The sequence below is a fragment of the Muscardinus avellanarius genome (genome assembly GCF_963383645.1).
Source record: "Muscardinus avellanarius genome assembly, chromosome: 16".
NCBI lineage: Eukaryota > Metazoa > Chordata > Mammalia > Rodentia > Gliridae > Muscardinus > Muscardinus avellanarius.
Window position 1 is genome coordinate 74,376,867 of NC_137802.1, and position 26,361 is coordinate 74,403,227.

At 50.2% G+C, this 26,361-nt stretch overlaps 1 protein-coding gene across 2 annotated transcripts in view; it reads left to right on the top strand.

Annotated features, from left to right (window-relative positions):
• Positions 1–8,846: 8,846 nt before the first annotated feature.
• FOXK2 (forkhead box K2) overlaps positions 8,847–26,361 on the top strand; it is a gene marked incomplete at both ends in the record, with an annotated part of 60,770 nt that continues 43,255 nt past the window's right edge. For both annotated transcript variants that reach the window (XM_080713565.1, XM_080713566.1), the window contains one exon: positions 8,847–9,238. In XM_080713565.1, the coding sequence (XP_080569691.1) occupies positions 8,847–9,238 (392 nt within the window). The remainder of the gene's footprint in view (positions 9,239–26,361) is intronic.

A 26,361-nucleotide genomic window follows, 5' to 3' on the forward strand; every position in this document is an offset into this window, starting at 1 on the left:
ATCGCCTTCCTGTAACATCACAGATAGCCCATGGCAGCCACGGAAAGACTGGGCACGGGAACACGCGATGTGGGGCCTTCCCGTGGCTGGCTTTGGGTTGTGGCCATGTCCGCTCTCTGTACGAGTGGAGAGAGGTGTTCTTTTCCTCTGCTTTAACCCTCTCGGCGTAGCAGGCAGGTAAGGAGGTTAACACTGGCCAGGGCAGCACAGTGGCTGGTAAGTGACTCAGGGCAGTCCACTGGCAGGTGTGGCCGTCCTGGCACTGGGGAAGGACAAGGAGGCCCAGGTTCACATCCTGCCCGGTTCCCGCTGCCTCACAGGGTTGCCGTGGGCGCTGCTGCTGCTGCGTGCTTCCAGAGGGTCTCGGCGCTCTCAAGCACGTGTGTACGTGTGCACTGACTGGCTTGGTGAGTCCTGCTTTGCAGTGCCTGTGGTCTGCCTGGCAGACCCCATATTTTCAGTTCCATTCTCACCTGCCCTGAGAACTTGGACTGGCTTATGGCCTATTTTTGTGGTACTGGGGATTGAACCCAGGGGCATTCTACCTCCGAGCTACACTCCCAGCCTATTTTTGATTATTTATTTTGAAACAGGGTCTCACTGAGTTGCAAAGAGCCCCACTAAGTAGCTGAGGCTGTCTGTGAACCGTGATCCTCCAGTCTCCCGAATGCTGGGATTACACGTATGGGCCAGCACGCCTGGCTTTATTTTTATTTTGAAACAGTCCTGGCTATGTCGATGAGTCTCCCTTGCTGAGATTGCCCTTAGACTTTGGATCCTCCTATCTCCGCCTCCCAGGTACTGGGGTTACAGGCATGCACCACCCTGCTCAGTCTGTGGCCACTTTTGTCTTTTATTTTTTGGTGGGGGTACTGGTGATTGTACCCAGGTACATTCTACCTCTGAGCTACACGTACCCCAGCCTGATTTTTTATTTCTATTTTTTTTGCAGTACTGGATATTAAGCCCAGGGGCATTCTACCCCTGAGCTATGCCCCCAGACCTATTTTTTATTCTTTATTTTGAGACGGGCTTACCAAGTTTCAAAGGGCCTCACTAAGTAGCTGAGGCTGGCTGTGAACCTGCGATCCTCCTGTCTTAGCCTTCAAAGTAGTAGGATTACAGGCGAGCACCACCACACTCTGCCGAGTGTGTGTTTTGAGACCAGGAGAGCATGTGCAAGAGCTAAAGTCTTTATTTTTAGGTTGACATCAAACTATTTTATTTCTTTTTATTGCTTTTTGTAAAAGTGTTGGGCCAGCGAGGAGTGGGCACTCGCACGCCATTTGCAGTTAGGCAGTTGTGCTGAGGTGAAGACTGGAGCCCCCGGTCAGGCTCTTAAGAACGTTCCTGCAGCTACCGCGCCGCACAGGTTCCCAGCGGCACACCCACTGCTGTGTGTGCACTAGCGCTGCATGCCTGTATTGCCGGGTGTGGTGGCACACGCCTGTGATTCCAGTACCTGAGGGACTGAGGCAGGACCTCAGGCTTGAGGCCAGCTTCAGCAATTTAGCAAGACCCTATTTCAAAATAAAAAATGAAAAGGACAGGGAGTGTAGCTCAGAGGTAGAATGACCCAGGTTTCAATCCCCAGAACTACATGAAAAAAAAAAAAAAAAAGGCTGAGGGTGTGCCTCAGATAGCATGCTCCAGGGTACAATTCTCAGTAACTAATTTGTGTGTGTGTGTGTGTGTGTGTGTGTGTGTGTGTGTGTGTGTGTGGCACTGGAGGTGAAACCCAGGGGCTTTTCTACCTCCGGGCTATATTCCCAGACCTATTTTAAACATTATTTGGAAACAGGGTCTCACTAAGTTGCTGAGAGCCTCACTAAGCAGCTGAGGCTGGCTTGGAACCTGTGCAATCCTCCTGTCTCAGCCTCCCAAGCGCTGGGATTACAAGCGTGTGCTACCACGTCCAGCTTTCCAGTAACTGATCACACACACACACACACACACACACACACACACACACACACACACACACAATCTCTCTCTCTCTCTCTCTCTCTCTCTCTCTCTCTCTCTCTCTCTGAACAAGCTGGAGGCAGGCGTTAGTGCATAGTCTCAGATACTTGGGAGGCTAAGATAGGAGAGACGAAGGTTTGAGACCAGCCTGGGCAATTTAGTGAGATCCGTCTTAAAAATAAAAAAGGAGCAGGGCATGGCAGTACACACTTGTAATCCCAGAACTTGGGAGGCTGAGAAAGGAGGAGCGCAGGTTAGAGGCCAGTCTCAGTAATTTAGCAAGGTCCTCCACAACTTAGAAATAGTTTCAAAATAAAATAGGAAGCTAGCCGCACTTGGGAGGCAGAGATAGGAGGATCACGCAGGTTCGAAGCCAGCCTCGCTGGCTTAAGAGACCCTGTTTCCAAATAAAAATATAAAAATGAGTTTGGGAGTGTAGCCCAGAGGTAGAAGGGTTTCCAGGAACCCCAGAACCACCAAAAAGATAAAAACAGGAAGCCAGGCATGGTGGCACATACTTCTTGTAATCCCAGTACTTGGGAGGCTGAGATGGGGTGGGCGCAGGTTCAAAGCCAGCCTTGGCAATGTAGCGAGGCTCTCAGAAACCTAGTGTGAGACACTCTTTCCAAATAAAATTGAGCTGGGGGTGTGTCCTGGAGGTAGAAAAGAAAGTAGGGCTGGTATAGCTCAGAGGTAGAATGTCCCTAGGTTCACTTCCCAGTACCCCCCCAGCACACCAATGTATGTGGCCGGGTGTGGTGGCACACTCCTGGAATCCCAGTACTTGGAAGGCTGAGACAGGAGGATTACAGATTCAAGGCCGGCATCAGCAATTTATCTAGATCCTTAGCAATTTAGCAAATGACCTTCAGAATTAAAAATAGGCTAGGAGTGGTGACATAAGCCTGCAATCCCAATACTTGGTAAACCGAGACAGGAGGATCACAGGTTCGTGGCTAGCTTCAGCTACTTAGGCCCTCTGTAATTTTCGACCCTATTTCAAAATAAAGAATAAAAAACAGGGCCGAGGAGCCGGGCGTGATGACGCATGCTTGTAATCCCCGCGCTTGGGAGGCTGAGACAGGAGGATCGCGCAGGTTCGAAGTCAGTCTCAGCTGGCTTAAGAGACCCTGTTTCCAAATAAAATATAAAATAGGTCTGGGAGTGTAGCCTGGAGGTAGAAGGCCCCTGTGTTCCATCCCCAGTACCACCAAAAAAAAAACAAAAAAAAACAGGGCTGAGGGTAGAGCTTGGAGTAGAATGCCCCTGGGTTCAATCCACAGTAGGAGAAATAAGAATAAAGGGCTAGGAGTATAGCTTAGAGGTAGAATCTCCCTGGGTTCAATTCTTAGTACCAAAAAAGGAAAAGAAAGCTGGGCTTGGTGGTCCACGCCTGTAATCTCAGTACCTGGGAGGCTGAGACAAGAGGATCTCAGGTTCAAGGACAACCTCAGTAAGTAGTGAGACTCAGCAACCTAGGGAAACTTCAGTTTCAAAATAAATTGGGGCTGGGGTGTAATTTGGAGGTAGAAAAAACATGCCCTGGGTTCAATTCCCAGTACTACAAAAAAAAAAAGAAGAAGAAAAGAAATGGATCTGAACTGAATGAAGTATGAAGTTTGTTTGCTTACAGCTTTTTTATTTAAGTGCTCGGGCTTCACCTGAGGCCACTGTGTGCAAGGTGAGTATCCTGCCATTGAGGTGTGCCCAGCCCTCAAGCTTGGACCTCTCGTATTAGCATTAGCCTCGGTCCAGCCCTGTGGCTGCTGGCTCCAAGGCCATGGAGGGATTCTCTCTGGAGCAGGCAGCTCCCCTCCAGGTGTGCTCAGTGCTGCCCTGGCATCTGGGGCCACTTCCTTTTGATTCTTCACAGAGCCCCGAGTAGGCTCGAGTGGAGGCCGCTTGCTGTGTTTTTCCCAAACCCTGCAGTGCGGTGGGCTCGCGGACCCAGCAGCCCCCAGTGGGGCTCAGCGCCATCTAGCAGAATGAGGACGGTGTGGACTGTGCCGGCGTGGGTGGGGACGCACCTGTGTGCAGTGGCAGGGCTGTGAATGGCCTGGAAGAACTGGGGCTGCTGGTCCAGGCAGGGGTGGTGGTGCCCCAGACTGCTGCCCCAGGGAGGGACCTTGGCCTCCAGCAGAGTGGAGAGACAGGTGATGAATGCTGCGAGGTTCAGGGGACAGGCCGTCTGAGCAGAGAGGCTGCAGGCAGCCCGGCGCGGGGGCGCTGAGCTGAGGTGACACAGGCTCCTCTGCAGAAGCAGCTGTCTCTGCTGAATTCAAGTCTGGCATAGTTTACCTGTGGGTGGGACTGAGTCCAGGGGCATTCTACACCCGAGCCATATCCCAACCCTATCTTGTGGTACTCAGGATTGAAACCAGAGAGACGGTCTCCAAGCTATGCCATACACTTTTTTTTTTTTTTTTTTTTTTGCATGTCTGGGGATGGAACCCAGGGGCATTTGACCTCCGAGCTACACCTCCTGCCCAATTTTTTATTCTTTACTTTGAAACAGGGTCTCACTAAGTTGTGGAGGGCCTCACTAAGTAGCTGAGGCTGTCCGTGAACTGCAATCCTCTGTTCTCAGCCTCCCAAATGCTGGGATTACAAGTGTGCACCACCTGGCCCGGCAGATGCCCAACACTTTTATTTTTTGTTTTGAAATAGGGTCTTTATTTTTTGTGGTGCTGGGGATTGAACCCAGGGCCACAGGCATGAAATAGGGTCTTACTAGGTTGCTGAGGCTGGTCTTGAACCTATGATCCTCCCATCTCAGCTTCCCAAGTACTTGGAGCCCTCAGTCTTTTTTTTTTTTTTTTTTTTAATGCAGTACTGGGGATGGAACCAAGGGGCATTCTACCTCTGAGCTCTACCTCCGGCCCTATTTCTTAGACTTTATTTTGAAACAGGGTCTCACTGAGTTGCAAAAGGCCTCCCTGAGTAGTAGCTGAGGCTGTCTGTGAACCGCGATCCTCCTGTCTCCGCCTCCTCAATGCTGGGATTACAAGCATGCCCACCGCCGGCTGCTCTCAGTCTTCTTTGGAGCACACACTGCTCTCTGCTGGGTACCTATCCAGGTGTACTGAGGTCCTCCAGCCAGCCCCTAAGCACTAGCGGTGGGTGCCCTTGCTCAGGCTGTGCTCTCTCCCTGCAGAACACACATGGCTCTTGGCTCCCATGTGCCGGGTGAAAGGACAAAGCTGTGGAATCGGGGCCTGGTGTCTCCTCGGTCCCTTTGGCTCCCTGAGGGCAGGCGATGCTGCTGCCTACCTGTGAGCCTCTCCTGGTGCTCTTCCCGTCAACAGGTCACGCATGTCCCTTGCACACAGGATCCGTGTGCCAGCCACGGCCATCCGTCCTGCTCATGGCTTTGCCCGGCCCAGGTTGTGCCTGGTGTATAGTGGACGCGGACTGAGCACTCAGTGGTTGGAGCCTCCTAACATCCCCAGAGCAACTGACCTTCCTTCTCAGGACAGCGTGGCCCTGCCCAGGCGGCGGCGTGCTAGTAAGAGTAGCACCGAGACGACACACTGACACATCCTACAAACTCATCTTTTTTATTTTTTTATTTTTTGTGATACTAGGGATTGAATCCAGGGGCATTCTAACTGAGCCACGCTCCCAGCCCTGTTTTTTAAGTTTATTATTTATTTTTGAATAATAGGAAATGAAGTCAGGGACATTCTACTTCTGAGCTACATTTCAGCCCCATATTATTTATTTTTATTTTTATTTTTATTTTTTTGTGGTACTAGGGATGGAACCTAGGGGAATTCTACCTCCGAGCTACACCTCCAGCCCTATTTTTATTTATTTTGAAACAGGGTCTCACTGAGTTGCAAAGAGCCTCATTAAGTAGCTGAGGCAGTCCGCGAACCATGATCATCTGGTCTCAGCCTCCCAAATGCTGGGATCACAAGCTTGTGCCACCACGCCCAGCACTGAGGTTGACTTCAAACCTATGGTCCTCCTGCCTCAGCCTCCCAAGTACTGGGATTACTGAGCCAGGCATGGGGGCACTCATCTGTAATCTCAGGACTTGGGGGGCTGAGGCAGGAGGGTCTCGAGTTTGAGGCCGGCCTGGGCAACTTAGCAAGAACCTGTCTGAGAATAAAAAAGTGTGTGGGGGGGCTAGGAATGTGCCCAGTAGTAGAGCATTTGCCTAGCGGCCCTGATTTCCATCCCTCGTAGAGAAAAAAGATCAAGTTTTCCTCTTAACAGCACACAGCATATGCTCCAAGGACCGGTAAATAGTGCAATGGAGCTTTCCAAATCCCAGTAGTGTGATGGGTGTCCTGGACTGTGCTGTGAGTGCAAAGCAGAGCCCAGGACCTCCCCTAGGCACAGGGTACCATGAAGCTGGAGCTCAGGACAGCACTCACCAATCACCATGCCAACGGTAACCAAGAGACATTTCTGAGACTTGCTTGTGTTCTCTTTGCTTTGCTTGAGGTGTGTGTGTGTGTGTGTGTGTGTGTGTGTGTGTGTGTGTGGCATTGGGGATGGAACTCAAGGGCATTCTACCTCCGAACTACACCCCCAGCCCTATTTTTATTTTTTATTTTGAAACAGGGTCTCACTGGATTGCAAAGGGCCTCACTAAGTAGCTGAGGCCGTGAACGGAGATCCTCCTCAGCTTCCCAAATGCCAAGATTACAAGTGTGTGCCACCATGCCTGGCTTTGATCGCCCGCCCGCCTGCCTGCCTGCCTGCCTGCCTGCCTGCCTTCCTGCCTGCCTTCCTTCCTTCCTTCCTTCCTTCCTTCCTTCCTTCCTTCCTAGTACTGGGGATAGAACCCGAAGCATTCTACCTCTGAGCTACACCCCCAGCCCTATTTTTTATTTATTTGGAAACAAGGTCTCATTGAGTTGCAAAGGGCCTCACTAGTAGCTGAGGCTGTCCACCAACCACAATCCTCCTGTCTCTCAGCCTCCCAAATACTGGGATTACAAACATGCACCAGCAATTTCCTGGCTTGAACCCAGGGGCATTCTATCTCTGAGCTACATCCCTAGCCTTTTTTTTTTTTTTTTGATGTGGTACTGGGGGTGGAACCCAGGGGACTTTCTACCTCTGGGCTATATTCCCAGATCTTTTTATACTTTATTTGGAAACAGGGTCTCACTAAGTTGCTGAGAGCCTCACTAAGTAGTTGAGGTTGGTTTCGAACCTGTGTGATCCTCCTGTCTCAGCCTCCCAAGTGCTGGGGTTACAAGGGTGCACCACTATGTCCGGCTCCAAGTCTATTTTTTTTCTTTCTTTTTTTTTGCAGGATGGAACTCAGGGGCATTTGACCTCCGAGCTACACCCCTTGCCCTAATTTTTATTCTTTATTTTGAAACAGGGTTTCACTGAGTTGCAGAGGGCCTCACTAAGTAGCTGAGGCTGTCCGGGAACCGCGATCCTCCGGTTTCAGCCTCCCCAATGCTGGGATTACAAGCATGCGCCACCATGCCCGGCTCATATTTTTTATTCTTTATTTTGGTCTCACTAAATTGCGGAGGGCCTCACTAAGAAGCTGAGGAAGGTCACGGACCTGTGATCCTCCTGTCTCAGCCTCCCAAGTACTGGGATTACAAGTGTCCGCCACCATGCCGGGCCATGGACCTTAAACTGTCCCTTCTGGGCCTGCCCCAGATTTCCTCCCGAGCATCTCTTTTTGAAGGCTTCCTGGTCCCAGTCTAGGGCACTTCCACAAGAGCCAAGGCCTACTGCCAAGAGGTAGCCAGTGTAGGAGGGGCCCTATGTACCAAGGTGTGGTCAGTGTCCAATGGCCCTCAGGGCCTGCCAGCAGGGTGGCTGGTGCCTGAGCTTGTGCTCCGCATCCTAGAGGGTGTCTGAGGAACCTTTTGGAGAGGGTGGCCAGTGTCAGAAAGCCCACTAGTGGGCGGCTGGTGTCCGAGGGCCTGCTAGCTGGGACGGCCGTGTAGCGGCAATGGCTAGCGACTGGGGGTTGGTTTGCCCACGACGTCCAAGGGGTCATCTACTAGCAGGAGAGGTCGGTGTTGGCGAGCTGGCTAGCTAGAATGGGGGCCAAGGGCCCGCTAGCCATAGTGGCTAGCACCTGTGGGGGCGCTCGCAGGGTGGCCCGCGCCCGAGGATCACCGCGTCCACGGTGCCCGTGGGCCCGCCCGCAGGGTGGCCAGCGTCCCAGGGCCAGCTGTCCACAGTGGCTGCGCCTGGTGGTCCTCCCTCCCGCCCGGCGTGTCCGAGGACCCGGCCTGGCTGGCCATCGTCGACGCCTGCGGCTTTGTTTCTGTGGAAGGACTTCCCCGGGTCGCCGAGCACCCGGCCCACCGACGGCCTCCACCGGGGGATCCTGGTATCTGGCACTGCTTGGCTCGCGGTGCCAGCGCCCAGGGCGCGGCCGCGGCTCGGGGGCCAGGGCTCCGGGGGCCCGGCCGGCATCGGCCAGCGGGGCAGGGCCGCCGCCAGGGAGGGCTCGGGACGGGCGCGCCCCGCCGGCGGCGCCAGGTGGGGGCGCGGGGCGCCCGCGCCCGCCGTGACCTTGGCCGCCACCCCGCCAGCCCGCCGTCCCCCGGCCCGCTCCCGCGCGGGCCCCCGCTCCACCCCGGGCTTTCCGCGTCGCCGCGGCCCGGCCTGCGCGTGCGTCGTGCGTCGCCGCCGGACGTGCGGGTCCTCTGAGAGGCGCGGCTCCCCATTGGCTGGCCGCGGTAGCCCCACTGCCGTGCGCCGCGCCCATTGGCCCGCGCGCCCGTCCGTCGCGGGCGGCCGTGCGCGGCCGCTCGGGCTCCCGCCCTCGCCGCTCTCCTCGCCGGCCGGCGGCCTCGGCGCCCGTCCTCGGCTCGCGCGGCCCACGACCGCGCCCGGGCCTCGGCCCCGCCAGGGCGCCCGCGCGGATCGGGCGGGCCTCGCAGGCGATGGCGGCCGCGGCGGCGCTCTCGGGAGCGGGCGCCCCTCCCGCGGGCGGCGGGGCCGGGGGCGGCGGGTCCCCGCCGGGCGGCTGGGCCGTGGCGCGGCTGGAGGGCCGCGAGTTCGAGTACCTCATGAAGAAGCGCTCGGTGACCATCGGGCGCAACTCGTCGCAGGGCTCGGTGGACGTGAGCATGGGCCACTCGAGCTTCATCTCCCGGCGTCACCTGGAGATCTTCACGCCCCCGGGCGGCGGCCATGGCGCGGCGGCCCCCGAGCCCGCTCAGCCCCGGCCCGACGCGGGCGGCGACTTCTACCTGCGCTGCCTCGGCAAGAACGGCGTGTTCGTGGACGGCGTGTTTCAGCGGCGCGGGGCGCCACCGCTGCAGCTGCCGCGCGTGTGAGTGTGGGGTGGGCGGGGGCCGCGGCCAGGACTGTCCCCAGGCCCCGGGCCGTGTCCAGGACTGTCCCCAGACCCCGGGCCGCGGCCAGGACTGTCCCCCAGGCCCCGGGCCGCGTCCAGGACTGTCCCCAGACCCCGGGCCGCGGCCAGGACTGTCCCCAGGCCCCGGGCCGCGTCCAGGACTGTCCCCAGACCCCGGGCCGCGTCCAGGACTGTCCCCCAGACCCCGGGCCGCGTCCAGGACTGTCCCCCAGACCCCGGGCCGCGTCCAGGACTGTCCCCCAGGCCCCGGGCCGCGTCCAGGACTGTCCCCCAGGCCCCGGGCCGCGTCCAGGACTGTCCCCCAGGCCCCGGGCCGCGTCCAGGACTGTCCCCCAGGCCCCGGGCCGCGTCCAGGACTGTCCCCCAGGCCCCGGGCCGCGTCCAGGACTGTCCCCCAGGCCCCGGGCCGCGTCCAGGACTGTGCCCCAGACCCCGGGCCGCGTCCAGGACTGTCCCCCAGGCCCCGGGCCGCGTCCAGGACTGTCCCCCAGGCCCCGGGCCGTGGCCAGGACTGTCCCCAGGCCCCGGGCCGCGGCCAGGACTAACCCCCAGGCCCCGGGCCGCGGCCAGGACTGTGCCCGAGGCCATGATCAGGACTGTTCCCCCATCCCGGCCATGGCCAATACTGTCCACCACCAATACTGTCCACCAACCCCCACCCGGCCCGGATTCCCCCTTGCCCCATGACCCACAGCGGGCTCTTCCTGATCCCTGTGCTCCGCCAGCAAACAGGCCAGACCCAATCCCCTGTCACAACCAGCCCTTGACCCACCACCGGCTCACACCGCCCACAACCAGGACCCCATCCCGATCTGCACCCATGGCCAGACCTAGATGCAGTAGATCCAGGTAGGATGCACTCCACACAAGTAGGGGTGGACCCAGGACCAGTACTATCCCCAGTATTCATCCACCGCCCACCATGTGAGGAACCAGGACCCAGACCTCGGTCCCCCACACTCTAACAAGAGGACCCAACCTGCCAACCTCTGGCCTTGACTGTCCTACACACAGCCAGGCCCAGGCCCCCACCTGTGGTGACCCACTTGGGGCTCAGCCCATGATCCCTGCCCAGGACCCTCGGGTGCCATGCAGGGCTTTCACCTGTGAGCATGGTTTTTTTATTTTTGTGTCTTGGGAGTTGGCATGTGTTGATGGTAATCAGCAGGTAGGTCATCTTCAAGGGAAATTTAGCTGTGTGCAGTGGAAGACCTGCCCAGAACTAGAATCATGTCTTCCTGATGGGAGGCTATCTGCCACTTCCTTCCTTTCTGTTGAGTTTTCTGTAGCAAAGTACTTCCAGAGTGTGGTCTCCTAAACTTGCAAAGACTTTTTTTCTTACTGTGATTGGTAGTCTTAAAATTTGAAAACTCCAAGCTCTTTTGCTTTTTATTGGGGCGTACACTCAGAGCTTTGTGTGTGCTAGGCAGGTGTGTTATCACTGAGCTACATCTCCAGTCCTTTTTATTTTATTTTGAGGCAGGGTGTCACCAAATTGCCTCAGCTGGCACGGGACTTTGGGTCCTTCTGCCTCGCCTCTCAAGTAGCTGGAATTACAGGTGTGTGGCACTTCGGTCAAACTTTTCATTTATTTATTTATTTATTTATTTATTTTTGCGGTACTGGAGATGGAACCCAGGGGCATTCTATCTATACCCCCAGCCCTATATTTTCTTTATTTTGAAACAGGGTCTCACTGAGTTGCAAAGAGCCTCACTAAGTAGCTGAGCCTGTCCTCGAACCGGGATCCTCCTGTCTCAGCCTCCCGAATGCTGGGATTACAAGCGTGTGCCACTATGCCTGGCTGGTCACACATTTTTATTTATTTACTTTTTTTTTGAGGGGGCACTGGGGATTGAACTTGGACCCATAACCATAACCCTATCTTAGTCTTTATTATTGGTGGTGCTTGGGATCAAATCCAGGGTCTTGTTCATGCTAGGCAAATGCTCCACCACTGTGCTACAGCCCCAGCTTATTCTTTATTTTGAAACAGGGTCTCACTAAATTGCTGAGGTCCTTACAAAGTTACTCAGGCTGGTCTCAAACCTGCAGTCCTCTTGTCTCAGTCTCCCCAAGTATTGGGATTAATGTTGTGTGCTACCTCACCCAGTTTAGCCTAGCACCTTTTTTTGGGGGGGGGGGTGGTACTGGGAATTGAACCCAGGGGCATTAGACCTCAGAGCTACACCCCTGGTTCTTTTTATTTAGATACAGGGTCTCACTAGGTTGCTGAGGCTGTCCTTGAACCTGCAACCCTCCTGTCTCAGCCTCCCAACTACTGGATTATAGGCATGTGCCACCATTGGTAGGCACTTTTATTTATTTATTTTTATTATTATTTTTGTGGTACTGGGGATGGAACCTCCAAGCTACACCCCCAGCCTTATTTTTTATTCTTTAATTTGAAACAGGGTCTCTCTGAGTTGCAAAGGACCTCACCAGGTAGCTGAGGCTGGCTGCGAACCACAGTCCTCCTGTCTTTAGCCTCCCAAATGATGGGATTACAAGCGTGTGTTACCATGCCCAGTTTGACCAAGCACTTTTAAATGAGTGCTCTAAACCATAAAACTTTGGAAAACTGGATACTTTCAACATAACTTTTTTTTTAATAAAAGCAGCTGGTTATGTAGAAATTACTATAAAGTTTTAGTGACTATTGAGTGAACCTCATAGGGTTCAGTCTTGTCAGTTTTGGCTACAGAATCATTCCGTTTGTTCTGTAGTACAATGAAGTTACTTACTGGGTTTGAAAGCGTATTGCTCTCAAGGAAATGCTGATATTTCTCAGGAGCTTACTTTTAAGTCACTGCAAGTACTTTTGGCCACAAGCTGGAGTTTTTAAGTTGTCGGAGATGCTGGTAAAAGCTATACTTCTCTTTTTACTTTTTTTTTTTTTGTACTGGGGATTGAACCCAGGGGGATTCATCTCTGAGCTACACCTCCAGCCTTATTTTTAAAACAGGGTCTCACTAAGTTGCTGAGACTGGCCTTGAACCTGTGATCCTCCTGTTCTGGCCTCCAAAATACTGGGATTACAGGGGTGCACCACCACACCAGGTTTAAAGCTTTGTTTTTCGCGCTCTTTTTTTTTTTTTTTTTTTTTTTTTTGATACTGGGGATTGAACACAGGGCATTCTACTTCTGAGCTATACCCAGCCCTATATTTTATTTATTTTGAAACAGGCTTTTACTAAGTTGCAGAGGGCTTAAGTAACTGAAGCTGTCCACGAACCTGCCTTTCTCCTGTCTCAGCTTCCCAAGTATTGGGATTATAAGTACTTGGGAGACTTACATTTCTTAATTCCTTGGTGTATGTGTATGTGGTTGGTGCTATTGCTTAGTTAGCCTTGGAAAGATGTAGTAGCTTATTCCCTGATCCTTCATAGCATCGCTTGAAAGAATGTTATTTTCAAGCCAAGATGTTTGTGTTTTTAATACTCTAGACTGCATCACATCAATGGTAAGAGTATAATAGCTGCCTTTGTTTGTATATGTGTGTGTGGGAAACACAGGATGGAGTCTGTAACGGCTGTGTGTTAATATTAGTGCATGAGTGCGTAGTGCTGAAGATGGAACTCGGGCATTTCACCTTACCTACCTCCGAGGTACTCCCTCAGCCCTATTTTCTTTTATTTTGAAACAAGGTCACACTGAGTTGTGGATGGCCTCACTGAGTTGCTGAGGCTGGTCTCAAACCTGGGGTCCTCCTGTCTCACCTTCCCAAATATTGGGATTACAACTGTGCACCACCATGCCTGGTCTTAATGTGTGTGTTAATTATAAGTGTATTGCTTACCAAAAAGTTCATGCTACCTACTTAAGATATTTTGAAACAGGTGGACCTCATGTTTGAGGCCAGCCTTGGCAAACTAGTGAGAACTTGTGGGGGGGTGAGGGAGGTGTTACAACAAAGGGAATTACATATTTACTCTGAGGAGTTAGGGGGTTTTAGAGAGAATTCTCTCATTACTCTTAAGATAAAAACCATTTGTCTTGAATTCTGTGTGTGCCAATATGCTGAATATAGAAATAAATTGACCTTTCAGTAAGAAGTTGAATTCAGATTTTGTGCAAGGGTACTTACCATAGAAGTGAGTAGGAAATTTGTGAGATCGGGGGGTAGGCTTGTGTACAGGGAAGAGTTCACTTAGGTGAATGTAGGCCCTGGACTTGCTCTGTGCTTGGGAACCTCTGCCCATGCTGACATGAGAATGTCTTCATTCACAGAGGTTTTGAAATAAATGGTTAACCTAACCTGCAGGGTGTTTAATATCCTTCCACTTTGTGTATGGGGGCCGGCTGGGACTTGAACACAGGGCGTTTTACTATTGAGCTACATCTCCAACTCTTTTTTTTTTTTTTTTGGTGGTATTGGGGTTCCTGGAAGCCCTTCTACCTCCGGGCTATACTCCCAGACCTATTTTTACATTTTTATTTGGAAACAGGGTCTCCTGAGCCAGCGTGTGCGGCTGGCTTCGAACCTGCGCGATCCTCCTGTCTCTGCCCCAAGCGCGGGGATTACAAGCATGCGCTACCACGCCCGGCTCTCCAACTCTTTATTTTATTTTTATTTATTTATTTATTTGCAGTACTGGAGATGGAACCTAGGGGTTATTATACCTCCAAGCTGCACCCCCAGCCCTAGTTTTTAATTGTTTTATTTTTGAAACAGGGTGTCACTGAGTTGCGAAGTGCCTTGCTGAGTAGCTGAGGCTGTCTGGGAACCACTATCCTCAGGTCTCCGCCTTCTGAATGCTGGAATTACAAATGTGGGCCACCACGCCCGGCCCTCTTTTTATTTATTTATTTTTTAAATTTTAATTTAATATCTTTGTGATGCCAGGAGTTGTAACCTTCGAGATACATCCCCAGCCTTATTTTTGTGTGTGTGTGTGTGTGTCTGGGGATGGAACCCAGGGGCATTTGACCTCTGAGCTACACCCCCGCCCTATTTTTTGTCCTTTTTTTTCTTTGAAACTGGGTCTCAACTGAGTTGCAGAGGGCCTCACTAAGTAGCTGAGGCTGTCTGTAAACCGTGATCCTCTGGGTCTCAGCCTTCCAAATGCTGGGATTACAAGTGTGCGCCACCACGCCCGGCTTTTTTTTTTAGGGTCTGGGGATGGAACCCAGGGGCATTCAACCTCCAAACTATACTCCCAGCCCTATTTCTTATTCTTTATTTTGAAACCGGGTCTCACTGAATTGCAGAGGGCCTCACTAAGTAGCTGAGGCTGTCTGCGAACCCTGATCCTCCAGTCTCAGCCTCCCAAATGCTGGGATTACAAGCATGCTGCACGACACCCAGCTCCCTAGCCCTATTTTTTTTTTTTTTTTTTTGGTGGTACTGGGGGTGGAACCCAGAGGCTTTCTACATCCGGGCTATACTCCCAAACCTTTTTTTATATTTTATTTGGAAACAGGGTCTTCACTAAGTTGCTAAAAGCCTCACTAAGTAGCTGAGGCTGGCTTTGAACCTGTGCAACCCTCCTGTCTCAGCCTCCCAAGCGCGGGGATTATGAGCGAGCGCCACCACGCCCAGCTTCCTAGCCCTGTTTTTTAATTTTAATTTTTAAATAGGGTCTCAATAGGTTGATGATGTCTATTTGCTGAGGCTGTTCTCAAACCTGTAATTCTCCTGTCTCAGCCTCCAAAGTACTGGGATTACAAGTATGTGCTTCCATACCTGGCCCTATTTTTTGTTTGTTTGTTTGTTTGTTTGTTTTATTTTGAAAAAGGGTCTTACTAAGTTGTTGAGGCTGGATGCAAACATGCAATCTTCCTGTTTTAGCCTCCCAAGTAGCGGGATTACGAGTATATGCCACTGTGGCAGCTCTTATTTTTATTTTGATATCTAAGGTGTCCAGGCTGTCCTTGTTTTTGTGTATGTGTGTGTATGTGTATTTGGTACTGGGGATTGAACCTAGGAGCATTTTGCCTTTGAGCCATACCCCAGCCCTATTTACTTTTGAAACAGGGCTTTGCTAAATTGTGGAGGGCCTCACTTAAGTTGCTGAGGCTGGCGTTGAACCTGTGATCCTCCTGTCTCAACCTCCCAAGTACTGGAATTATAGGAATATACTACCACACCCTCTGTGTGTGTGTGTGTATGTGTGTGTGTGTGTGTGTGTGTTATCCCCCCAATGTGTATTTAACCTTGAATTTAAGCATAGTGTTTAGATAAGTTCTTTGTGGGGGGGGGAGGGGGCTACTGGGGATTAAACCAGTACTGAGCTGCACCATTGGCCCTTTTTATTTTTTTAATTAAAAAAATTTTTTTTTTGCAGGTCTGGGGATGGAACCCAGGGGCATATGATGTCTGAGCCACACCCCCTGCCCTATTTTATATTCTTTATTTTGAAACCGGGTCTCACTGCGTTGCAGAAGGCCTCACTAAGTAGCTGAGGCTGTCCGCGAACCGTGGTCCTCCGGTCTCAGCCTCCTGAATGCTGGGATGACAAGCGTGCGTCACCATGCTTAGCTTCTTTTTTATTTTTTATTTTGAGAACAGAATTTCACTTAGTTGAGGCCGGCCTTGAACTTGGGTTCTTTTTGTCTTGGTCTCCCAGATACTTGGGAGACCAGATACTTGGTAAGAGTATAATGGCTGCCTGTGTGTGTGTGTGTGTGTGTGTGTGTGTGTGTGTGTGTGTGTGTGTGTGTGTGTGAGACACAGGATGGAGTCTGTAACGGCTATGTGATAATGCGCAGGCTGTCATGAACTTTGAAGTGGGCACATAGACCTTTTCAGAGTGGCTGATGAACCTATGCCTGAAATGGATGGACACGCATGGGGCTCCCTGTGCATGAGGTCACCAGGGTGTGTGGTTTTTCTGAAAGCAAATGATCTTGTCAATCCTTGATTTTCAGCCAAGCGTGCAGGCCTGTGTATAGGGAAACGGTGCTTCCTTGCTGAGAACCTGACTCACTGAAGGCCCAGGTGTTCCTGGGATTGCGGCCTGTGAGGCAATGGCAGTGGCTTCATAGGTGTGATGAGGCTGGTAGCCTGGCACTGGAGAGGGTGGAATTAGGCTGAGGGACCCCTGAGGCAGGTTGTGGGGTGGCCAGAGTGTGAGGTCCTGAGCCTGAGGAGGGAGCATTCTCTCATCCATCAGTGAAGGCATGAAGAATGTCTTCTCAGGATGTCTTGTACCTGAGACTAATGCCATTTCAGGAAGATCAGTCGAGCAGGAATGCTTGGGTTCTTTGTTGCCATGGTAGCACACTAACTACAATGTGTAAGTAAAAATAAGTGACTAATAGCTGTATATATTTTGAAAATATCAAATGAATTTGCCACAATTTTGATCAGTAAGATCCTTGAGTATCAACAGCCAAACATAAATTGAACAAATTGAATTTATTGTTGCTCATAATTATTCAGAATGTAAAACTGCAATTGTGTTTTTAGAAGTGTCCTCTGTTCCTAAGTCAGAGACTACCTAGCTGTCTGCCCTGCCTCATGGTAAAGTCATACTTCTTTCTTGTGTCGCGTGTTTGAACGTGTAGGTCGTGTTTGGTAATGCCGTGTTTAACGCTTGCTCCTTAAGGCAGAGGCATCTTCTAAGGTGAGAACTGGCGAGAGGCAGCAGCCAGTCAGTGGCTTCCGAGCTTGCCAGGTGAGTGGGAGAAGCCTGGACACTGCTCAGAATGGGCTGGGCAGAAAGAATCAGAGTCAGGGTTCCCAGAGAACCAGGGCCAGAAAGTGGGAAGGAGGAAAGGGGAGTGAGAAGGCCAGCATCCTCAGAGGGTGTCGGTGAGGTGGGGAGCTGGCAGGGTCAGAGTGAGGCGATGGAGTGGAAGGAGCCAGCGGGGTGGGCATCATGAGGAGGGTGGAGGGGAGGCGGTTAGGAGGGGGCCTTGCTGACCTGACCACGAGGTTGTGCTGAGTGAAGGGACCGGGAGGGAGGGATGCACAGAGGAGCGGCTTCTGGGAAGGCCTCCTGCTTTCTTTTCAAGGGATTCGAGGTTGGCTGAGCTGACAGCCAGGGTCCAGGAACTGGCGATATTGATATACTTTGAAAAGTACTTACAGTACAAATTAATTGCCCTTAATGCCTGCCATGTAGTTTTCTTGAGAAGCTACAGTATGCATTTATTTAGCAAAATGATACTTTTTTTTTAGCTTATTTTTTTTAAAGGGGTTCTTTTTTGTTTTTGTCCTTTGGGAACCTGGGATCTAACCCAGAGTGCCACACCTGCAAAGTAGGCACTGCCACTGAACTACATCCCAGCCCCGATACTTTTTTTTTTTTTTTTTGGCAGGATTTTTGTGGTACTATAATTAAACCTAGGTGCATCCTACCTCCAAGTTACATCCCCAGCCCTATTTTTTATTCTTTATTTTTAAGCAGGATCTCCCTAAATTGGGGAAGGCCTCCTGAAGTAGTTGAGACCTGCTGCAAACCTGGGATCCTCCAGTCTAGGCCTCCCCAGTACTGGGATTACAAATTTGTGCCACCACCTAGGGCTAAACAGATACATTTTATGTGTGTGGTACTGGGAATTGAACACTGGGGCTTTCTGCCTCTCAGCTACACCCCCAGCCCTTTTTATTTTGTGTTTTGAACAGTATTTGTTAAATTGTTGAGCCTGGCCTAGAACCTGGTCTTCCTTTCTCAGCCTCCTAAGTGCTGGGATTAAAAGTGTATGCCTCCATGCTGGATTGTAGACTGATACACTCCTATCCCTGAGGTGAGGAGCACAGAGCAGCCCCTTTATAATAATAGTTGTTTCACTAAGTTTAGACTCCGCATCACATGTACTTCACCCAGTGTTCAGTAGTTTGTCCGGTGCTAAGATTTAGTTCTTTTTAATGTTTACTTGATGAGCAGTTTAGGAAAATCTAGGTTTAAATAATTTGAGTTTCTAACATACTTTGAGAAACAAGGCTGTGTGACCTGTTGTCCAGGGTCGTCATTTTTGTGCCTCCTGACTGAGCGTGAAGACAGGCTTCTAGATGGACTGAGGCCACGTTACGGCCTGCCACTTAGCCTCTGCGCGGGATGCGTCCCCATATCCTGTGCCACAGCCGCATCATGTTTGTGCCCTGGGACGGAAGGGGCCACGAGCGTCAGCGCACAGCTGAGGCCACCAGTGCCTCTTCGGCCTCTGCTCCACTTGGTCCTTCTTACCTTCTCAGCCGCACCACGCCTGGTGGCGGGAGCAGGGACAGGGGCTGGTTCACATACAATATTCTGGTAAGGGGTGATTTGAGGGCTGCTTGTTCACCAATGCCTTGTGTCATTTGTATTGTTTGTGTGTGGGGATGTAATGGGAACAAACTCGGAGGTGCTCTACCTCTCAGTTACACATCCAACCTCATACTTTTTATTTTTTATTTTTTTATTTTTTGCGGTCCTGGGGATAGAACCCCGGGGGCATTCTACCTCCGAGCTATACCCCTAGCCCTATTTTTTCTAATTTTTTTTTTTTTCCTTTTCAGTACTGGGCATGGAACCCAGGGGCATTCTATCTCTGAGCTATATCCCCAGCCCTATTTTTTATTCTTTATTTTGAAACAGGGTCTCTCTCACTGAGTTGGAGAGGGCCTCACCAAGTAGTAGCTGAGGCTGTCCTCAAACTGTGATACTCCTGTCTCAGCCTCCCAAATGCTGGGGTTACAAGCATGCGCCACCACGCCCAGCTTCTTTTTTTTATTCTTTATTTTGAAATGATCTCACTGAGCTGCAAAGGGCCGCACTAAGTAGCTGAGGCTGTCCACGAACCGGGATCCTCCTGTTTTAGCCTCACAAATGCTGGGATTACAAGTGTGCACCACCACGCTCAGCTCTTTATTTTGAAGCAGGGTCTCACTAAGTTGCAGAAGGCCTCACTAAGTAGCTGAGGCTGGCGGTGAACCTGTGATCCCCTTGTCTCAGCTTTCCAACTACTGGGATACAAGTGTATGCCACCACATCCGGCTCTTATTTTTTATTTTTTATTTTTATTTTTTGGTGGTACTGGGGTTCCTGGAAGCCCTTCTACCTCCGGGCTACACTCCCAGACCTATTTTATATTTTTGAAACAGGGTCTTTTACGCCAGCGCGGCTGGCTTCAAACCTGCGCGATCCTCCTGTCTCTGCTTCCCAAGCGCGGGGATTACAAGCGTGCCCACCACGCCCGGCCCGGCTCTTATATTTTGAGACAGAGCCTTGCTAAGTTACTGCACTGCCTCAGACCTGTGATCCCTCTGTCTCAGCCTCTTATGTGCTGGGATTACAGATGTGTGCCGTTGCACCTGGCTGTTTTTCTTTTTTAAACTACTTTTTATATTGCCGGGCGTGGTGACTCACGCCTGTAATCTCAGCATTTAGGAGGCTGAGACAGGAGGATCATGATTCACAGACAGCCTCAGCTACTACTTAGGCCCTTTGCAACTCCTTGAGATCTTGTTTCAAAATAAGAAAATAAAAAATAGGGCTGAGGTTGTAGGTAAGAGATGGAATGCCCCTGGGTTCTATCCCCAATACCGCGAGAAAAAAAAAAAAAAGAATAAAAAATAGGGCTGGGGTTTGTAGCTTAGAGGTAGATTGCCCCTGGGTTCCATCCCCAGTACTGCAAAAACAACACAACAACAACAACAACAAAAAGCTGGGTGTGGTGGCTTGTAATCCCCACTCTTGGGAGGCAGAGACAGGAGGATCCTGCAGGTTTGAAGCCAGCCTCTCTGGCTTAAAAGCCCCTGAAATAGGTCTGGGAATGTAGCCTGGAGGTAGAAAGGTTTCCAGGAACCCCAGTACCACCAAACAACAACAACAACAAAAACCCTGCTTTTTTTGTGCATGTGTGATACTGAAGATTAAACCCAGGACTTTGTACATGCTAGGCAAGCTCTCTACCTCTGAGCTATACTCCACCTCCCTTTTTTTTTTTTTTTTTTGGTGGTACTGGGGGTGGAACCCACGGGCTTTCCTACCTCCGGGCTATACTCCCAGACCTAATTAATTAATTAATTAATTTTGCGGTACTGGAGATAGAACCCAGGGGCATTCTATCTCTGAGCTACACTCCCAGTCCTGTTTTTTTTTGTGTGGGGGGGGGTACTGGGGGTGGAACCCAAAGGCTTTCTACCCCCAGGCTACACTCCTAGACCTATTTTTATACTTTATTTGGAAACAGGGTCTCACTAAGTTGCTGAGAGCCTCATCTAAGTAGCTGAGGCTGGCTTTGAACCCGTGTGATCCTCCTGTCTCAGCCTCCCAAGTGCTGGGATTACAAGTGTGCACCACCGCGCCTGACTTTACTCCCCCTCTTTTTAATTTTATTTTATCTATTTATTTTGGTACAGGAGGATGAACCCAGGGACATTCTACCTTCAAGTACACCCTCATGTATAGCTAGAGCCTGGAGGTGGGGAGGCTGCAATGTGGGGTCACTGGGTATCTCCTCGTACCACGCTTCGCAGGTTGCGGTGGTGAGATCTGCCCGGCTTCAAGGAAGTGGCAGCTGATGTTGATTGACATTAGGTTTATACAAATGGTCTGAAAACATTCATAGGAAAAAAGAAATGGAGTCATAGCCAAGTTCCTGTGTTTTGTGACCCCGGATCCGCTGGACTATGGCACCCTATGGTAGTCCCCATGGCCACACTAAAATGTGGCTGTTCAAGATGCTATTCTCACTATGACCCAAAGTAAGAAGACTCATCTTTTGATTTATTCCAGCATCTGGGATACAGAAAACAAATGAGATAGAGATTACAGTTTTATCCTGATGTGTTCAAGTGTTTTAGAAGTACAGCTCATCTTCTTTTGTCATCTTTAGCCTGTTGGAGAATGTCAGGGTTGAGTATTGTTTCTGCTGATGCTTGAGTGGGTGGAAGAAGATGGATCTGTGTAAACTGCCCATTCTGGCACCTCCGTCAGCCTGCTGTCCTGCTTGCCGGATGCTCAGTCTATTCTCTCTTTTTTTCTTTGTTTTGGTGGTACTAGGGTTGAATCTAATCCAAGGGTGCTTTACCTCCTGAGCTATATTCCCAACAGTGTGTGTGTGTGTGTGTGCCTAAGATTGAGCCCAGGGGCCTTCTACCTCCATGCTATCCCCCCATCTTTTGGGGGGGGGGTTCTAGGGATGGAACCCAGGGGTATTCTACCTCCAAGCTACACCCCTAGCCCTATTTTTTAATTCTTTATTTTAAAACAGTGTCTCACTGAGTTCCAAAGGGCCTCATCAGTAGGTAGCTGAGGCTGTCTTTGACCTGTGATCCTCCTGTCTCAGCCTCCCCAATTCTGGGATTACAAGCATGCATCACCCATACCCGGCTTCCCCAGTCCTTTTTAATTTTTATTTATTTTATTTTTTTATTTTTGGGCAGTATTGGGGATTGAACGCAGGCATTTTACCTCTGATCTACACCCTCAGCTCTATGTTTTATTCTTTATTTTGAAGCAGGGTCTCACTGAGAGTTGCAAAGCGCCTCACTAAGTAGCTGAGGCTGTGCGTGAAATGCATTACTTCTGTCTCAGCCTCCCAAATGTTGGGATTACAAATGTGCACCACCATGCCCGGCTCTTTATTTTTCTTTTGAAACAGGGTCTTGCTAGTTTGATGAGAGTCTCCCTACTTGCTAAAGCTGTCCTCAAACCTGTGATCCTCCTGTCTCAGCCTCCCAAGTACTGAGATTACAAGCATGCACCACCATGCTGGCTCCCCAGCTTTTTCTATTATTTTATTTTTTTTTATTCTGAGATAGGGTCTTCCTAAGTTCCCCAGGCTGGTCTCACACTTGCAATCCCCCTGCCTCAGCCTTCCAAATCACTAGGATTATAGGCATTACCTCTGTGCCTAGCCAGTTTGACTGTGCTCTTGCAGGATATGCCCAGACCTGGTAGCATACTCTGAAAGTCTTGTCCAAATAAATTTTTAGTGGGCGGGGCTGATTCATCTCCAGGTAATACGTGTCTTGGGGCTGTGGCCTATGACCCCTCAGTAACCTTGAGCAGTGCCGGGTACTTGATGGGACTCAAATGTTTACTGCTAAATTGGTTTGAGCCCAGTGTGGTGGAGCACACCTGTAATCCCAGTACTTGGGAGGCTGAAATAGGATTGCAGATTCAAGGCCAGCTTCACCAATTTAATGAGATTCTTGGCAACTTAGACCCTGTTTCAAAACAAAAATATAAAAAAGGGATGGGGGAATAACTGGGAGGTAGAATGCCCCTGGGTTTAGTCCCCGGTACTAAGCACACACATACATACTTGCGGTACTGAGATTGAACCCCCCCACACACACACACACAGGCCTTGGTAAGTGCTCTACCACTGAGCTACCCCAGCCCAACTCCCCCATGGCTCAGCATTGCTTCCTGTTTTGTTTTATTTGTTTTTGGTGGTACTGGGGTTCCTGGAAACCCTTCTACCTCTGGGCTACACTCCCAGACCTATTTTATATATTTTTAAAATTTGGAAACAGGGCTTCTTAAGCCAGCGCAGCTGGCTTCGAACCTGCGCCATCCTCCTGTCTCTGCCTCCCAAGCGCGGGGATTACAAGCGTGCGCCACCACGCCCGGCTTACTTCCTGTTTTGTTACTTATCCTTCCTGGTTTTCTTTCTTTCCTTTCTCTCTCTTTTTTTTTTGGTGGTACTGGGATGAAACCCAGGGTCTCACTGAGTTGCAAAGGACCTCACTAAGTAGCTGAGGCTGTCGTCAAACCTCGATCTGTTTTATTTGGAAGCAGGGTCTCACTGAGTCGCCGTGTGCTGGCCTCCAGCCTGTGATCCTTGCGTCGCGGGCTCCCGAAGGCTGGGATTGCAGGCGTGCGCGTGACGCCCTGCTTTCCTGCCGGCTTTGGCTCGGGCACACTGCCTGTGAACGGCAGCCTCCGTCTGTTCGATCTTTGTTTTGAGCATGCTTGCTGAGCGTCTCCCTGCTCTTGAGGCTGTCCTTGCGTCGGGACCTTCCTGCCTCGGCCTCCCACACTGGAATGACAGGTGCGCACTAATGCCTACCTTCCCATCTCCTTTTAGAGAGTTAAACTATTTCAGAGCAACCCCAAACAATACATTAGTGGTTTTTTGTTGTTGTTTGTTTTTATTTTACTTACTTATTTAGTTAGTTATTGCGGTACTGGGGATGGAACCCAGGGGCATTCTACTTCTGAGTGACACCCCCAGCCCTATTTTTTTTTCTTTTTTGGGGGGGGGTCTGGGGATGGAACCCAGGGGCATTCGACCTCCGAGCTACACCCCCTGCCCTATTTTTTATTCTTTATTTTGAAACCGGGTCTCACTGAGTTGCGGAGGGCCTCGCCAAGTAGCTGAGGCTGTCTGCGAACCGCGATCCTCCAGGTCTCAGCCTCCCGAATGCTGGGATGACAGGTATGCGCCACCACATCCAGCTTGTTTGTTTTTAATTGTGGTGCTGGGGATTGAACCTATTGGCATTCTACCTCCAAGCTATGCCCCCCAGCCCTTTTTTTATTTTTTGTTTTGAAATGGTCTTCCTAGGCTGCTCCAAGTCTCACTAAATTGCTGAGGCTGGCTTCAAACCTGTTTTAGCCTCCCAAGTACTGCAACTATTGGTATGTATTACCAACCCAGAAGTACTATATTATTTGTTTATTTGGTGGTACTAGGGATTGAACCCAGGGTGTTCTACCTCTGAGTTATACCTCAGATCTGTTTTATTTTGACACGATCTCACTAAGTCACCATGTGCCGGCCTCAAGCTTGTGATCCTCCTGTCTCAGCCTTCCAAGTACCACTGGGATTACAAACATATATCACTGCCCAGCTTAATGTTTATTTTCCACTTGTCTTTTATTTTTTCTTTAAAGTTGTATTTCAGTTCCCATTTTCTTAACAAAAATTTACTTGTTAATCACAGCTCTGAAGAAAACTCAGTTCTTTATATATATCATCTCTGTATTCACCACTAACTAAGCCTTTAGTGTTTAGGGTTTTAGTGATGATCTACCATAAGGAGAGCTCTTCTTTTTCAAATTTTTTTGAGGGAGTGTTGGGTCTTTTTATGTATTTTTGAATTTTGAAGTGGTCTGGCTAAGTTGCTAAGAGTCTTGCTAAATTGCTGAGGCTGGCCTCAAACCTGAGATCCTCCTGTCTTGGTCTCCAAGTGCTGATATGACACTGAATTGAACTCAGGGGCAGTCTACTTCTGAGGTACACCCCTAGCCCTATTTTATTATTTTATTTTGAAACAGTGTCACTAAATTTTGGTGGACCTAAGTTGCTGAGGCTGGCTGCAACCCTGCCATCCCCCTGTCTCAGCCTCCCGAATACTGTGATTGTAGGGATGTTGACACCATGGCCAGCTGTCTGGGGCATTTCACCTCCCTGCTGCCCTTTCATATATTGCTTGGAACCAGAGTCTGCTGGGTTGCTGAGAATCTCACTATGTTGTCGAGGTTGTGCTCCAGTCTGTGATCTGTCTCAGATGACACGTGTGACCCACCATGTCTGTCCAGACTGCTGTTTCTCTGTGTGCCTTATGGTTTTGTTGTTGAACACTGGACATTCATTTGACTGTTAGGTGGGTAGCTTTGGAAGTCAGATTCTCTTTTCTCCAGGGTCGGCTGGGTTTAGTTTGTTTGTTGAAGGCTATCGCAGCTTCTTTGTTTAGTGATTTTCTCAGACTCTTATTGCAAAGACAATATTTCTTGACCACAAGGACTAGACGTCCTTATTCTTTAACTTGTGTTTAGCTCTTATTTTGACAGATTTCCTTGAAAGCAGGAGTTCTTGCGGCCTTTGTGGGCTGCTGTGTGCCTGGGCCGCCTCCTACTTGTGGTCCAGCTTGCTCTTTGCCGAGAGACCATCCCGTGGGGAAGCCCAGGGCGCTCCCTGGCCTTGCGAGTATTTCTTTTTGCCAGAGTTCAGATGCTTCTGAATGTCCTGGTTTCCTCACTGAGCTGTCCCCGCCTTTGCCTGCGGCCGTCTGCTGAAATTTGGACTCTAGGTTTTTGCCTCAGGCATCTGCAGGTTGTTAATTTGACTTGAAGTATTTTCAGGCTTTTTTGACTTGAGTTCTGAGGAAGGCAAACCAGAAAGAACAGGGAAGAAAAAGAGGAGTGTCAGGTAAAGCTTCAGAGATTAGAATAGAGATGTACAGTGGTGTGTGTGTGTGTGTGTGTGTGTGTGTGTGTGTGTGTGTGTGTGTTGCTGAGGGCTAAACCCAGGGTGTTCTACCTCCAAGTTACACCCCCAGCCCTATTTTATTTTTTTATTTTGAAGCAAGGTCCTATAGCTTTGAACCTGAAATATCCTCTTGTCTGAGCCTCCCAAGTACTGGCGTTACAAGCATGTGCCACCATTCTTGGCAGTGCACAGTGAATTTTGAAAAAGGCCTCCAGCAGCCCCTGGTAGTCCCTCAAGGTTGGAAAACACTTTAGGAAGAAGAAAATAAAGCTTTGCAGTAGGATATAGAAGGTCCTTCAGGCTGGTTCAAGTGAGGTGCTGGGCACTTGGTTGAGGGCTGACCACCAGTTGACCCAAGAGTGAGGCTGTAGGCTGGGGCTTTTGGAGATGACTTAAGAAAGTTATTTCTAAGAAATTCAGATTCTTACTGAGTTGAATTAGCATCATGCTCGTAGTCTTGTATGTATTTTTGTAGTATTAGGGCTTGAACCCAGGATCCTGGTTGTGCTAGCAAGTGCTCTTCCACTGAGCTTGGCCCCCAGTCCCTGCTGATAGTATTTTAAGTGACCAGAAGGTTTTGTTTTATTTTTGGTCTAGACTGAACCCAGGGGCATTCTACCTCTGAGCTACACCCTTAGCCCTCTTTTTTTTTTTTTTTTTATTATTTTCAAACAGGTTCTCCTTAAGTTGCTGAGGCTGGCCTACAATCTGTGATCCTCCTGTCTCTGCCTCCCAAGTGCTGGGATTATAAGTGCCACCACGCCCTGACCGGATTTATTTATTTATTTATTTTTTATTGTGTGAGTAGTGTGTGTGTGTGTGTGTGGGGGGGTACTGGGGGTGGAACCCAGGGGCTTTTCTACCTCTACGCTACACTCCCAGACCTTTTTTATACTTTATTTGGAAACAGGTCTCACTAAGTTGCTGAGAGCCTCACTTAAGTAGCTGAGGGTGGCTTTGAACCTGTGCGATCCTTCTCTCTT